We start from the raw sequence: 16,716 nt of genomic DNA, 5'->3' as shown, positions 1-16,716 counted from the left end.
GTGGCATACCAGGTTATTTAGGATTTGGTTTCTGTTTCTTTCCTTGCTGTATCCTCCTTTATTTGCTTTTTATATTTCAGCCATACCAAATTTGCTGTAGTTCTCTGAACATAGCAAGCTATTAAACGTCCGGAGTGAATTACTTCACTGCTTTGGGTTCTAGTATCAGGATAATAGTTACTACATGCTAAGTTTTTATTGTCCAGTGAACTAAATGCTTACCTTTATATTCTAAAATAAACTTTACAACTATCATATGAAGAAAGTGATATTCCCAATTTATAGATGAGGAAACTGAAGCTTAGAGACGTTACATAATATGCACAAAGTTATACATCTAGTAATAATGGAGCCAGGGTTTGAATCAGGTTTCTTGGAATATAAAACCCATGCTTATAACTACTACTCTGCAGCTGTTACAATGGCCCTCTTCCCCATCCTGTTGGATACTTTCTTGTTCCATTTCATCAACTCTGATTTCCTTCATTACTGCCCCAGCTAGAACTGACCATTTCTTCCTTCCTCTGTGTTCCCATGTTGTCCATATATAACTCCCTGTTAAACAGCATCTTTAGTACTTTATTGCATTTATTTGATTATCTGTCTTATGAGCAGGAGTCATGTCATTTATTTTTATGTTCCCTGTATGTAGTAGAATGTCTGGCACATAGTGGGTACTTATTAAATGTTGGATTTAATAAGCCAATGTATCTTGAATATATATGTATAGTGTTTAATATGCTCAGATTACTTGTTAGCCTAAGACAGTGTAAGGGATTTTATATTTTTGTGGAGTAGAGAGTAAGAGATAAACTGACCTTAATAATAAAAAAGGTAATAGTAATAACAGCTATTTTTTGTTGAGTGATTACCAGGTGTTAAGTAAGTACTGCTGTGCAGTTTTAGGTATAGTGTCTTGCTTAATCATCAATAACCCTGTGATGTGGTTACTACTATTATCCTTATTTTATAAGCTGAGGAAAATGAGGCTAAGAGCGGTAAAACGAGTTAGCTAAGATGGCACTGTCAACAGTGGGCTAGTGTTTTAAGACTCCTTGCTCTTAGTCATTATGCTCTCCTCCCATTATTGGTATGAATTGGAGGTTTATGGGTGTTTGAGGCTCTTTTTAACTTACTCAAATCAAGTATTTCTTTGGAGTGTTTGATGCTTATTTTTTATTTAGAGTAATGAGTAGAAGCCAGGACTTCTCTCTAACCTCAGTCTTACCCATTTATTATGATAGGGCAGATACGATGTTTCTATTTTCAACATTAAGATTTTCTTGGACTTGATTGCCAGGTTCTTCATTCCTTGTGACTTTCCTAGTGAGTATGTGAGCAAGCTTCTTTTTTTAAAAAAACCTGTTGTGGCACAAATTTTGTTATATGTTTGTTTGTTAGAAATAATGTAGTTGTAGCTACCAGAAGTATTTAAATAAAATCATGCTTTGTCTGTGTAAGAACTCTTTGTGGCTTGATAATCTATCACATTTAAAGATTTTTTCCTGACATTGCTCTTACTTTTAAACTTTGACATTATGATACTTGTAGATTCTCTGTTTAGTACATATTTGGTTAGTATGTAATTGTTTTAGTCATACTCCAATGTTTAGAACAGTCACTTAATACAGTTTATTTTTTTATTTTTTTTTTAAATATTTATTTATTTGGCTGCACCAGATCTTAGTTGCAGCATGTGGGATCTAGTTCCCTGACCAGGGACTGAACTCGGGACCCCCTGCTTTGGGAGCACAGAGTCTTAGCCACTGGGCCACCAGGGAAGTCCCTTAATACAGTTTAGTCTGGTGAAAATGGTGTGAACTTTGGAGTCTGAAGTACATGGCTTCAGATCTGCTCATGGTTATGTCATCTTGGATAAGTCTCTTTGACTTTTCTGAATTTCAGTTAAAATGAAGATGTTAATCTACTTCATTGAGTAGTAAAGATGATTGAGTGGAATAATATATGGAAAATGCACTTAATGGTAGCTATTATTTCCTTTCTCCCATGTTTAGAAACTTTAAAAAATAATAGATTCAGTATTAAAGATACGGTTTAAAAATGAAGTTTTTGTGGTTGACCAGAGTGGAGTACTATCTGCCTGCAATGCAGGAGACGCAGCAGAAGCCTCTGGTTCAATCCCTCGGTGGAAAGATCCCCCAGAGAAGGAAGTGGCAATTCATCCCAATATTCTTGCCTAGCAGGCTACAGTCCATGGGGTCGCAGAGAGTGGGACACAACTGAGCAACTAAATAACAACAATCACCACAAAAGTGGAGTTAATTTTCTTCAGCTTTAACTGAGAATTAGGAAAAGCCTGGTGGTTCTCTCTTGTGCTTATTGAAGTTAATTAACTTCAGAAATCCCAAGATAACATTGATGTTTTTTTGAGAAGAGGATTGTGGATCTGAAGTTTTTGTGGCAGGGTGGATAGTCTTTTCATTCCATTATTTCCAGTGTTGCTGATTATATTGGGCCTTAACAGTATTAGCAAAACTCTTTGCTAAATTTGTCATTATTTGGTCTCAAATTGCAACTGTATTACTTTTTCCTTTTGAATGGATCTTGGAGCATGTTTGTGGTGAATGTGACTGTTTGGAGTACCACCTTTTTTGCAAAAAGGAATTACTGTGTCCTTCAATAATTATCTCTGGGAATGCTGACCCATCCTTTTTGCTGCTCCAAGTAGAAACCAGTATTAAGCCACCTGCATTCTAAAATTGGTGTGATTCTGACTTAGTTGAGGGCTTACTTTGGGTGGGAAAAGGTAAGACAAGTTTATCTCTCCAGATACAAACTAAACAAGAGAGAAGAGAAGTAATAGCAAATACATTTAAACATATATATAATATTTTGGATGTTTAAATATTTTATTTAAACATTTTCATTTTTAATGATCAAATCTGAATTTCTTAAGGAAGCTTTATTTTTAAAGGTTTGTAAGAAGAGTTAGTGAAAAATAAAGATTTAGCCCCTTCTCTTAAATAGCTCTGGTGGGAATTCATGGGAGTGATGATTATTCTTAAGGATTGCCAGAAGCAATATTTGTGACTACTAATATTTCAGTCCATAACTCAAAAAACAAATGTATTTAACATGTTAAAAATAAAAATTTCATAATTTGTAAGTGAAAAGGCATTTGTTGGTGTTCTTTATTTGCTTTTTGCATGATATGACCATATAACTAGAGAATATATAAACAGAAATGTTACATACCTGTTTTATGATAGAATGTTTTTTACTAACCTATTTCCTCTATTAACTAGCCCTCACTATTTCCAGAAATTTACCCTTAGAGAAGGTAACAAATGTACAGGTGAGATTTTATTTTGCTGTCATATGACTTAAACCATATTAATATTATTGAAAATGTTAATTTTAGCACTATTTACTTGATAGAAATTGTGTTTTTTTGTTGTTTGTTTTTCTGGTGGAAGTAAGTTTTGGCTAAATCATAGCTTAGGCTAATTAATGGTTTTTTTCTAATTAGATTTTGGCTAGGGTTGCTGGGTTTTATTTTAGGTGATAATAGCTGAGTCTGTGGTTATTCTCCCTAGTAACTATTGCCATCCAGTGGTTTATTTTTGAAATGTCATATGGGACAAAATGCTTATTCCGCTCTTTTCCCTTCTCGCTGTTTAGTCGCTAAGTTGTGTCCAACTGTTTGCAACCCATGCACTGTATGTAGCCTGCCAGGCTCTTCTGAGATTTCCCAGGCAAGAATACTAGAATTATTTAAATTCTAGTTGAAGCTAAAAACTGGACATATTTTTTTTAGAAAAAGGGAAGGATAAGAAAGACTTTTGACGAGGAAGACCTCAAGAGTTTGCCTTTAGCATTTTAGATGAGATAGTTGTGAAAGATGTTAGATGAAAGATGTTTAGATGTTGTGGAAGTGTTAGTCAATCAGTCGTGTCCGACTCTTTGTGACCGCATGGACTGTAGCCTCCCAGGCTCCTCTGTCCATAGAATTCTCCAGGCAAGAATACTGGAGTGGGTTGCCAATTCGTTTTCCAGGGGATCTTTCTGACCTAGGGATCAAACCCAGGTCTCCTGCATTGTAGGCAGATTCTGTACTGTCTGAGCCACCAAGGATGCCCGTAAGGAAAAAAACCTATATGTAAGGAAAAAACATGTAGTTTTTTGTGGGCCAGATTTCCTCACATCCTTTTTCTTCCACCTTTTATTTTTGTACCTAATCAGAAGTAGGAAAAGAAATCTGCCATGTTTAAGACTGGAAATAAACTTTTTTGCCATTACTATAAAAACAGTACCACTGTAGGTTGTTGCATTATGTTTGCTGCTCAATGTAGCTGCTGGATAGGGGTGAGCTTTCTATCTTTAGGCAATAAGGAAATTTCTGTGATCCTTTAGCTGTATTTGATCCATAAGCTGTGTGTTGCTTCTTCATCATTTGCATAATGAAGACTAATTTCATTAGATATAACATTACTTTGAACTTATCTATTATTTAGACATTTTTTGTGTTATATCATTGAGCCTTTATATTAAATGTATGGTATTGGTCTTAATTAACATTTCCATGTTTCTGAAAATGGTTTCCATCTTGACTGGCCAGATACATTTTGAGGTAATGCTGTTGCAATTTGCATTGCAACAGTATGTGCTTCAGCAGGTTTGTCAGGTAAGATATTTATGAACTGCCAAAAGCAGTCCTCCAAATAGTCCCAAAGTAATGGGCATAACTGGATATTTTATCCTTTTATTGATCGCATGTTGAGACAGGCTTTTGTTTTTTTATTTAAGTTAAAAAAAAAATTGGCTGCGCTGGGTCTTTGATGCAACACACAGGCTCTTTATTGCTTCACCTGGTCTTTATCTAGTTGTGGCGAGTAGGGGCTACTCTCTAGTTGTGGTGCATGGGCTTCTTATTGTGGTGGCTTCTTTTGTTGTGGAGCCCAGGCTCCAGGGTGTGAGGGCTTCAGTAGTTGGAGCACTTGGGCTCAGTAGTTGAGGTGCATGGGCTTAGTTGCCCCTCAGCCTGTGGTATCCTAGTTCCCCGACCAGGGATTGAACCCATGTCCTCTGTGTTGGCAGGTGGATTCCTAACCCCTGGACCACCAGGGAAATCCTGAGACAATTAAGATTTTACAGAGAGTAGGGCAGAAAAGTATGAGAATTGAGTACCTTTTGGCACAAATCGGCACAAATGTATTCAAGACATTTTTGTGTCTAGTTATGTATAACTCATTCTGGGAACTTAAGATTTTCCCCACAAGTGTTACAGATATTTAAAATTTGATCTTTTGGGTCAGAAGGTAAATATAAAATGCCTAAAACTATGTTTAAAAATTTAAGTGGATTCTAACTAGGGAAAAAAAATTGTAATTATGTGAGGTGATAGATGTTAACTTATTGTGGTAATAATTTCATAATACATACTGTTAGCAGTCATTCCCATTCCTCTTTTGCCGGCTCTTCAGTAAACCACTAATCTTTCTGTCTCTTTGGATTTGCCTGTGCTGGACATTTCATATAAACGAATTTGTACAGTATGTGACTTTTTGCATCTGACTTTGTTCATGCTAAGCACATGAACTTGGCTGAATAAAATTCGATCGTATGGATATTATTATTCTGTTTATCAGTTTACTGGTTAACATATGGGTTGTTTCCACTTTTTGTTTACTATGCTTAATGCAACTATGAATGTCTGTGTACAAAGTTTTGTATGAACATGTACATTTCAATCTTCTTAGGTGTATACATAGAAGTGGAATTGCTAGGTCGTATTCTGTGTTTAATTTTTGAAGAACTGCCAAACACTGTCCCACAGGCACTTCATCTTTTATGCTTCTACTAACAGTGTACAAAGGACCTTATATTTTTGAGGGTGGATCATTCGTCACTTTCTAAATGCATCTTCAAGTCCATTTTTTAATTTCATTCCCTTAGTCCCCACCTACATGTCTGACCACCTGTGCAATTCTATGCAGCCTTCAAAGCCTAGTTCAGATTCTACTTGTGCAAAGTCTACTTAGAGTACTGGGGCAGGAAGTGATTTCTCTCTCTTTAATGCATATAGTTTTACCGTTTATTTCTCTTGGAGGCCTTTTGTGACAGTTGTTGGTGTCTTTGACATTTCTTCTACCACATTTTTGTATTCTCATAGTAGTTTGTATAAAACAGGACTTGAGTAAATATTGGAGAATGAATGGGAGAAAATTGGATATCCTTAATTTGGATTTTTAAAATGTTACATGATAGATGTAATCTGTATTTATCTTTGTAATATGTGTAATGGTGTATGAGACCAGTGCTTTTATAAAATAGACATATTAGCATCTAAATACTGTTTTTAATAAATTCAGAATTTTAATAAATTTTAAAAAATAAATTAAATTTTTAAAAAATTTTTAATAAATTTCAGAATTTGTAATGGTGGTTTTAACTGTCCTTACAACTGCAGATGTATGTATCTAAAAATATGTAATAATTTCCTGTGCTTGCAACAAGCTCTTTCTTGTATGAGCAGTTGCCTTTCAAATCACTGGAAAACTGATAGTATACATTTATCTGTTGGCTTTGATCTAGAATGACATCTTTGTCTATAATTACATATTAAAGAAGTTGTATTAAAACACAGTACATGGCTCAGTGTTATTGGATATGATGTTAAAGATTTACTTTAAAGCACATCATTGGATAAAAAATATATCAACATCATTTTAACTTTACTGTCTTTATTAGGATATCTTTATTTGGTATCCATTGTGAAAATTGATCACCAACTAGTCAAATATTCCAAATAATGTAATCCAAATACTGTGGTACTTTGTTTATGAATGTGTTACTATCTATTGCTTAATGTCTAAGAGTCACATGGCCTGTGTTTGAAATGTGACTTTGCCATTTATTAGCTATGCAGCCTTGGAGAAGTACTTAACCTTTCTGTTCCTGTTTTTCTGTCTACAAGTATGTTAACCTGCCTGGTTAGACATATTTATATATTATAGGCATATATAGGTATATAAATATGTATTCATGATTATATATACATGAGTACTCATATGATCTTCTTTGCATACATATACATACATACTTTTTGCAAAATAAAGATTGTACTCTTAAATCTTGTGGTTTTCACTTAATTTTATGACTTGAGCCATTAAACATGCTTCAAAAAATATTATTCTTAATGACTGCATAGTGGTCCATCCTATGAATATACAAAATGTACTTAACAAATCCCCTGTTGTTTTTTTCACTTCATTTTTGGAATTTTAGTTAATGCTGCAATGAACATCCCTGCGCATTTTTTCCTAGCATTCAGATAATTTTTTAAAGATGGAAATGGAAGTGTTATTCACTCAGTCGTGTCCGACTCTTTGTGATCCCATGGACTGCAGACCCCCAGGCTCCTCTGTCCATGGGATTTCCCAGGCAAGAATACTGGAGGGGGTTGCTGTTTGCTTCTTCGGAGTATCTTCCCGACCCAGGGGCTGAACTCAGGTCTCCCGCATTGTGGGCGGATTCTTTTCTTTTTTTGACTGTGCCGGGTCTTTGATGCTGTACACGCTTTTCTCCAGTTGTGGTTGAGCAGGGGCTACTCGCTAGTTGGCGCAGGCTCGGACTTCTCATTGTGGTGGCTTCTTTTTTTGTGGAGCATGGGCTGTAGAGCGCGCGGCTTCCGTTGTCGTGGCTTGCGTGCTCTAGAGCACCGGCTCTAGGTAGTTGTGGCGAAAGGGCTTAGTTGCTCTGCGGCATGTGGGATCTTACTAGACCAGGGATTAAACCCGTATTTCCAGCACTGGCAGGCAGATTCTTTACCACTGAGCCACCAGGGAAGCCCAGGTAGATTCTTAGAGATTTCTTTAAATGAAATTACTGGATCAGAGAAGTACTTTTTAAAGCATTTTGATTCATTTTTCCAAATTGCTTCCCCAAAAGGTTGTACATATTTTATTTGGTAAGAAAATTTAGAAATAATTTAAAATTATAGGGTTGCATGTTTATTTTTATAAGTTAATTTTACTTATGCTATTCATTCAACAAAGTTGTATTGAATAACAAGATATTCATAGGCTCAGAGGATAGAGCAGTGAACAAATGGCTATGATTCCTAACCTAATAAAGTTTTCCTGTCTAGAGCACTTAAGATATTTGACAGTAGATTAAATATTCTTTTCTTTAGTGTAAGAGTCAGAATTGACTATATTGACTGGAAAAGAGGAGAAACTATACCTCAATGACCTGTTTATGCTATCTAATCTTTTTACTATCTAGTCCTGTATATGTCTTCCTAGGGGCTGTGTTGATGTACTTGTTTCATTTAAAAAATGCTGCTTTTCAGGCTCTGTGGTGGGCACAGAAGATTCATTGCTCTCCAGGAAACTTGAATCTGGTGTGTCTGAAGAGGCTCCCTAAAAGTCCTTCCCCATAATCTCCTGTTTTTGCAGTAATTTATTTGGTTATGTTTAAATTCCAAATCAGAAGTCCTATGACCTTCAATTGTAGTATTCTAACTATATTAAGATCAGCTTTATGAATATTGCATCTTTAATTCATAAACAGGTTGAATCATTTATTTTGGACCAAGAAGATTTGGATAACCCAGTGCTTAAAACAACATCAGAGATATTCTTATCAAGCACTGCAGAAGGAGCAGACTTACGCACTGTGGATCCAGAGACACAGGCACGACTAGAAGCCTTGCTGGAAGCAGCAGGTACTTTATTTTTTCTTTTCTCTTTCTCATCTCTTTAAAAGACTCCAGAGAACTCCCTGGTGGTCATGGTTGGGACTCCACACTTCCACCGCCAAGGGCCCAGATTCCATTCCTGGTGGAGGAACTAAGATCCTGTGAGCAGCAAAAAAAAAAAAAAGACTCCATCTCTATTCAAAGTTATACAAGATTATCACCAAATTATATACTATATAAAGTTTGAAGTCTGTAAAACTTATGGTTTTTTAAAAATTTCCTAAAGAAAATGTTCACATTTTATGTTTAAAAAATTCTTGCTTGAAAGTTCTCAATGAGTGATTTCTAGGCTCAGCACTAACTTTTTTTAAAATTGAAGTATAGTTGATTTACAGTGTTGTGTTAGTTTCAGGTATACAGCAAAGTGATTCAGTCATATATATATATGTATTCTTTTCTATTATGGTTTACTGCATGACATTGAATATAGTTCCCTGCTGTACAATAACACTAGCATTTTTAAAGTATTAGATAAGTAGCTAGTTATTAAGGAAAACTTATTACCAGTTACATTGTAAAATTAAAATGCGTGAGGTAAATTAAATCCATCAAATTATGAGTCTTTTAGCTGATTTAGGGAACTGTGCACATGATTACTGACTTTAGTCTGTAACTTAATTGTAGATTGCTTTTTTTAACTTCGAAGACATTTAAGTAAAAATTGAACACAAAATTGGACCAGAATTTACCAAACTCTGTCAATTTCTTGTTTTGAAGCAACAGAAAAATAAATTCTGTGATAAGCATGCTTTCTCAAAGTAATATATACTTCTATAATAAATAACTATTTTATATTCTAAAACCTTCTCACAATTTGCCTAACAAAATTTCCATCACACTGTAATGAAAGCCTTTCATTTCCTAAAATTGTTTTAAGAGGGAAGTTATCTTTTTCTAATCTTTGTATATTGCTTTTGAGATATGTTTACTTTGTATGATATTCCCTTCTTTTATTGTTGTTGTTGTTCAGTTGCTTAGTTGTGTCTGACTCTTTGTGACCCCATGGACTGCAGCATGCTAGGCTTGCATGTCCTTCACTATCTCCTGGAGTTTGCTCAGACTCGTGTCCATTGAGTCGATGATGCCATCCAATCTCATCCCTATATTTATTTAATGTAAATACATGTGTACATTACACATACATAAGAATTTAATCTAGAAGAATTTACAGGTGTTTTTTCCTTTTCTGTTGGCTCCGGTGTCTTGTTGGGTCTCCTAGGCTCTTCATTGCTGCATGCGGGCTTCTGTCTTGTTGTGAAACAAGGGCTCTAGAGTACCTGGGCTCAATAGTTGTGGTACCCTACATGTGGGATCTTAGTCCCCCCACCAGGGATCAAACTCTCATCCCCTGCATTGTAAGGCAGATTCTTAACTGCTGGATCATCAGGGAAGTCCCTATCAAATGTTTTTTAAAATGTACTTTCGAAGCCCTGTCCAAGGCAGTTGCTTAATGAATACTTTCTTTTTGTGTATTAGTATTTTCATTTGTTTTTTTGTACATTGCATGAGCCTATAACATTTAAGAGGAATTTTTAGACTTATGTTTGTTTTCAATTATGAGAATGTGTTAAATATTACTAGACTTCTAAAGATAGGTTTTTTTCCTTTATAAATATATTTAAAAAATTTTTTAATTTTTTAATGAAAGATAATTGCTTCACAGATTTTGTAAACATCAACATGAATCAGTCATAGGTATACACGTGTCCCCTCCCTCTTGAACCTCCCTCTCATTTCCCTCCCCATCCCACTCCTCTAGGTTGATATAGAGCCCCTGTTTGAGTTCCCTGAGACATACAGCAAATTACCATTGGCTATGTATTTTAATTATGGTAATGTAAGTTTCCATGTTACTCTCTCCATGCATCCCACCCTCTCCTTCCTCCCCCCATCCTATGTCAATAAGTCTGTTCTCTATGTCTGTTTCTCCATTGCTGCCCTCCAAATGAATTCATCTGTACCATCTTTCTAGATTCCATATATATGTATTAATATAAGATATTTATTTTTCTCTTCCTGGCTTACTTCACTCTGTATAATAGGCTCTAGGTTCATCCACCTCATTAGAACGGACTCAGATGTGTTCCTTTTCATGGCCAAGTAATATTCCATTGTGTATATGTACCACAACTTCTTTATCCATTTATCTGTCAGTGGACATCTAGGTTGCTTCCATGTTCTCACTATTGTAAATAGTGCTTCAGTGAACACTGGGACACATGTTTCTTTTTCAATTTTGGTTTCCTCAGGGCATGCCTAGGAGTGAGATTGCTCAGTCATATGGTGGTTTTATTCCTAGTTTTTAAGGAATCTCCATACCGTCTTCCACAGTGGCTGAATCAATTTACATTCCCACCAACATTGCAAGAGGGTTCCCTTTTCTCCACACTCTCTCCAGCATTAATTGTATGTAGACTTGTTGATGATGGCCATTCTGACCAGTGTGAGGTGATATCTCATTGTAATTTTGATTTGTATTTCTCTAATAATGAGCAATGTTGAGCATCTTTTCATGTGTTTGTTAGCCATCTACCTGTGTATCTTCTTTGGAGAAATGTCTGTTTAGGTCTTTTTCCTACTTTTTGATTGGGTTGTTTGTTTTTCTGGTATTGAGTTGTGTGAGCTGTTCGTATATTTTGGAAATCAATCCTTTATCAGTTGTTTCATTTGCTATTATTTTCTCTCATTCTAAAGGATGTCTTTTCACCTTGTTTATAGTTTCCTTTGCTGTGCAGAAGCTTTTAAGTTTAATTAGATCCCACTCGTGACTTTTGTTTTTATTTCCATTACTCTAGGAGGTGGGTCATAGAGACTCTTCCTTTATTTATATCATCAAATGTTCTGCCTATGTTTTCCTCTAAGAGTTTTATAGTTTCTAGTCTTACATATAGGTCTAAAATTATGAAATGCTTCATAAATTTGCGTGTCATCCTTGCACAAGGGCCATGCTAATTTTTTCTGTATTGTTCCAATTTTAGTGTATGTGCTGCTGAAATGAGCACTAAAGACAGAATCCTTGACACTATTTTAACTGAAAAAAAAAAGTTGAAAATATTTTTTAAGGTTGTTTGAGAATTAAGGCCATTTCAAGAAGAATTTTTTAAAATTCTTTTCTAAATTATAAATGTAATATATAATACAAAATCACATGGACCAGAGCCTTGTATAACTCAATGAAACTATGAGCCATGCTGTATAGGGTCACCCAAGACAGATGGGTCATGGTGGAGAGTTCTGACAAAATGTGGTCCACTGGAGAAGGGAATGGCAAACCACTTCAGTAGTCTTACCTTGAGGACCTCATGAACAGTATGAAAAGGCAAAAAGATAGAACACTGAAAGATGAACTCCCTAGGTCAGTAGGTGCCCAATATGCTGCTGGAGATCAGCGTAGAAATAACTCCAGAAAGAATGAAGAGACGGAGCCAGAGCAAAAACAACACCCAGTTGTCGATGTGACTGGTGATGGAAGCAAGGTCCGATGCTGTAAAGAGCAGTATTGCATAGGAACCTGGAATGTTAGGTCCATGAATCAAGGCAAATTGGAAATGGTCAAACAGGAGATGGCAAGTGTGAACGTCGACATTTTAGGAATCAGCGAACTAAAATGGACTGGAATGGGTGAATTTAACTCAGATGACCATTATATCTACTACTGTGGTCAAGAATCCCTTAGAAGAAATGGAGTATCCATCATAGTCCAAAAAAGAGTCCAAAATGTAGTACTTGGATGCAGTCTCAAAATGTAGTACTTGGGTGCAATCTCAAAAACGACACAATGATCTCTGTTCGTTTCCAAGGCAAACCATTCAGTATCACGGTAATCCAAGTCTATGCCCCAACCAGTAACACTGAAGAAGCTGAAGTTGAATGGTTCTATGAAGACCTACAAGATGTTCTAGAACTAACACCCAAAGAAAAGAAAAGATGTCCTTTTCATTATAGGGGACTGGAATGCGAAAGTAGGAAGTCAAGAAACACCTGGAGTAACAGGCATATTTGGCTTTGGAGTACGGAATGAAGTAGGACAGAGGCTAATAGAGTTTTGCCAAGAGAATGCACTGGTCATAGCAAACACCCTCTTCCAATAACACAAGAGAAGACTCTACACATGGACATCACTAGATGGTCAATACTGAAATCAAATTGATTATGTTCTTTGTAGCCAAAGATGGAGGAGCTCTATACAGTCAGCAAAAACAAGACCGGGAGCTGACTGTGGCTCAGATCATGAACTCCTTATTGCCCAATTCAGACTTAAATTGAAGAAAGTAGGGAAAACCACTAGACTATTCAGGTATGACCTAAATCAAATCCCTAATGATTATACAGTGGAAGTGAGAAATAGATTTAAGGAACTAGATCTGATAGACAGAGTGCCTGATGAACTATGGATGGAGGTTCATGACATTGTACAGGAGACAGGGATCAAGACCATCCCCAAGAAAAAGAAATGCAGAAAAGCAAAATGTCTGTCTTAGGAGGCCTTACCAATAGCCGTGAAAAGAAGAGAAGTGAAACGCAAAGGAGAAAAGGAAAGATATACCCATTGGAATGCAGAGTTCCAAAGAATAGCAAGGAGAGATAGGAAAGCCTTCCTCAATGATCAATGCAAAGAAATAGAGGAAAACAATAGAATGGGAAAGACTAGAGATCTCTTCAAGAAAATTAGAGATACTAAGGGAATATTTTATGCAAAGATAGGCTCAATAAAGGGCAGAAATGGTATGGAACTAACAGAAGCAGAAGATATTAAGAAGAGGTGGCAGGAATACACAGAAAAACTGTACAAAAAAGATGTTCACGACCCAGATAATCACCATGGTGTGATCACTCATCTAGAGCCAGACATCCTGGAATGCGAAGTCAAGTGGGCCTTAGAAAGCATCACTACAAAGCTAGTGGAGGTGATGGTTCCAGTTGAACTATTTCAAATCCTAAAAGATGATGCTGTGAAAGTGCTGCACTCAATATGCCAGCAAATTTGGAAAACTCAGCAATGGCCACAGGACTGGAAAAGGTCAGTTTTCATTCCAATCCCAAAGACAGGCCATGCCAAAGAATACTCAAACTACCACACAATTGCCCTCATCTCACAGGCTAGTAATGTAATGCTCAAAATTCTCCAAGCCAGGCTTCAACAGTACATAAACGGTGAACTTCCAGATGTTCAAGCTGGTTTTAGAAAAGGCAGAGGAGTCAGAGATCAAATTGCCAACATCTGCTGGATCATGGAAAAAGCAAGAGAGTTCCAGAAAAACATCTATTTCTGCTTTATTGACTATGCCAAAGCCTTTGTGTGGATCACAATAAACTGTGGACAATCTGAAAGAGATGGGAATACCAGACCACCTGACCTGCCTCTTGAGAAACCTGTATGCAGGTCAGGAAACAACAGTTAGAACTGGACATGGAACAACAGACTGGTTCCAAATAGGAAAAGGAGTATGTTAAGGCTGTATATTGTCACCTGGCTTATTTAACTTATATGCAGAGTACATCATGAGAAACGCTGGGCTGGAAGAAGCACAGCTGGAATCAAGATTTTTGCGAGAAATGTCAGTAACCTCAGATATGCTGATGACACCATCCTGATGGCAGAAAGTGAAGAACTAAAGAGAATCTTTGATGAAAGAGGAGAGTGAAAATTTTGGCTTAAGCTCAATATTCAGAAAACAAAGATCATGGCATCCAGTCCCATCAGTTCATGGCAAATAGATGGGGAAACAATGGAAACAGTGTTTCCATTGACTTTATTTTTGGGGGCTCCAAAATCACTGCAGATAGTGACTACAGCCATGAAATTAAAAGATGCTTACTCCTTGGAAGGAAAGTTATGACCAACCTAGACAGCATATTGAAAAGCAGAGACATTACTTTGCCAACAAAGGTCCGTTTAGTCAAGGCTATGGTTTTTCCAGTAGTCGTGTATGGATGTGAGCTTTGGACTCTAAAGAAAGCTGAGTACCGAAATTGATGCTTTTGAACTGTTGTTTTGGGGAAGACTCTTGAGAGTCCCTTGGACTGTAAGGAGATCTAACCAGTCCATCCTAAGGGAAATCAGTCCTGAATATTCATTGGAAGGACTGATGTTGAAGCTGAAACTTTAATACTTTGGCCACCTGATGTGAAGAGCTGACTCATTTGAAAAGACCCTGATGCTGTGAAAGATTGAAGGCAGGAGGAGAAGGGGACGGCAGAGGATGAGGTGGTTGGATGGCATCACCGACTCAATGGACATGAGTTTGAGTAAAGTCTGGCAGTTGGTGATGGGCAGGGAGGCCTGGTGTGCTGCAGTCCATGGGGTTGCAAAGAGTCGGACACGACTGAGCAACTGAACTGAACTGACTGAAAACAGAATGAGATGTATTAATTTGATTGTAAAGGTTTATGTATACTTGTCAGGATTTACATATACTTTCAGACTTTCACTTGTAGTTTTATAAATACATGATTTTTTTTTTAAGTTAAATAGGTTCATATTAACAAATCATAATTTTCCTTTTTTTAACTTTTCTTTTTTGGACTTCCCTGGTGGCTCATATGGTAAAGTGTCTGCCTAAAATGCGGGAGACCCAGGTTCGATCCCTGGGTCAGTAAGATCCCCTGGAGAGGGAAATGGCAACCCACTCCAGTATTCTTGCCTGGAAAATCCCATGGACAGAGGAGCCTGGTAGGCTATAGTCCATGGGTTCACAAATAGTCAGACACGACTGAGCGACTTCACTTTTTTTCACTTAATTTATTGTGTTCATCCTTCTATAACATTATATGTTGATATTTTTAGGTTATTTCCAATTTTTTTATATCACAAATACTGCTATAGTTTATATCCATATATATCCATGACTTTTCTTGCTTGTGCAAGTATCTTCATAGGACAGAGTTTTAGAAAGTGATACTGCTAGGTCAGAGGATATTTTTGCATTCAAAATTTTGATAACTTTTATCAATAGAAATGTCAAGTTTATGTCAGTATACCTTCCTATCAACTGTTTGAAAGGGTCTCACACCTTTGTTCTTTTGGTCAGTTTCATAGTTTGTGTTCAGTCAATGTTATCAACAAGTTGTGTGGTAGTTCTTTATAAATGATATAAATTAATTGTGTGTTAATTTTTCCAGTGTTTATTTTGCCTTAATTTTATTTATAGTGCCTTTAATTATATAGAAATTTTTATTGAAAATAAACATGTTTAGTATCCCATTTACTAATTTTTTACTTTATAGCTTTCGTGATTTGGTCTCATGCTTAGAAAATCCTCCTTAACATCAGCAATAGAAGAATACTACATAGTATAATAGTACTTTTCAGATTTCATTTAAGTCTACCAGGTTTTTATTTTTGTAAATGGTATGAATTTGAGATCTTACCTAATTTTCAAATAGCCAACTTCTGAACAGTGTTTAGGAAATAAGCTCTCTTATCTCCATTGATTTGAAGTGCCACCTTTGTCATATATTGAGTTCACAAATAATCCAGGATCTTGGGGGCTCTATTATATATCCTTGATAGAATTATTTTTCTGTGCAGGTGTCATACTATCATACTGTTTTAATTGGAGAGCATCACAATGTCTATTTTTTCTCTTATTGTGCAATTTTTCCCTTCTTTTTTTTTTGTTCTATAAATTTTTATTGGCTATTTTCCTCTCATTTTCAGCAGTAACAGGTGGTGATATTATCAACAAAGTTTTCTGTTACTGATTCCTCACTGAATCTAGAGAAAAAGATTTATTGGCAGCCTAGACCAACCAGATTGTGAGCTCTGTAAGGACAGGAGCTACGTTTTATTCCTTTATGTCTGGTACATTTAAAAGCACATAATAAATGTAAAATATGATAATTTATTTTAATTTACCATGTTTACCCAGAAAATGGTTCTAGGTGGCTGTTCAATCAAAGGAAAAAACTGTTGGATTGTTTGTTGTAATATTAAAGAATATTTCCTTCATTACTACTAAAAATATCAATAGATAGATAGGATCTTATACTTT

General features: G+C 36.1%; 1 protein-coding gene and 1 non-coding gene across 12 annotated transcripts in view; one reads left to right on the top strand and one right to left on the bottom strand.

Annotated features, from left to right (window-relative positions):
• LOC113895271 (ankyrin repeat and KH domain-containing protein 1) overlaps positions 1-16,716 on the top strand; it is a 112,597-nt gene that overhangs the window by 16,775 nt on the left and 79,106 nt on the right. For all 11 annotated transcript variants that reach the window (XM_027546262.1, XM_027546260.1, XM_027546267.1 and 8 more), the window contains exon 2: positions 8,536-8,689. In XM_027546262.1, the coding sequence (XP_027402063.1) occupies positions 8,536-8,689 (154 nt within the window). The remainder of the gene's footprint in view (positions 1-8,535; positions 8,690-16,716) is intronic.
• On the bottom strand, positions 11,618-11,724 carry LOC113896789. Its single transcript, XR_003512146.1, has one exon. It is a non-coding gene; the product is annotated as a U6 spliceosomal RNA (small nuclear RNA).

Source organism: Bos indicus x Bos taurus, chromosome 7, assembly GCF_003369695.1.
Source record: "Bos indicus x Bos taurus breed Angus x Brahman F1 hybrid chromosome 7, Bos_hybrid_MaternalHap_v2.0, whole genome shotgun sequence".
In the NCBI taxonomy this organism is placed as follows: Eukaryota; Metazoa; Chordata; class Mammalia; order Artiodactyla; family Bovidae; genus Bos; species Bos indicus x Bos taurus.
This window is presented reverse-complemented; position numbering and strand designations above follow the sequence as displayed.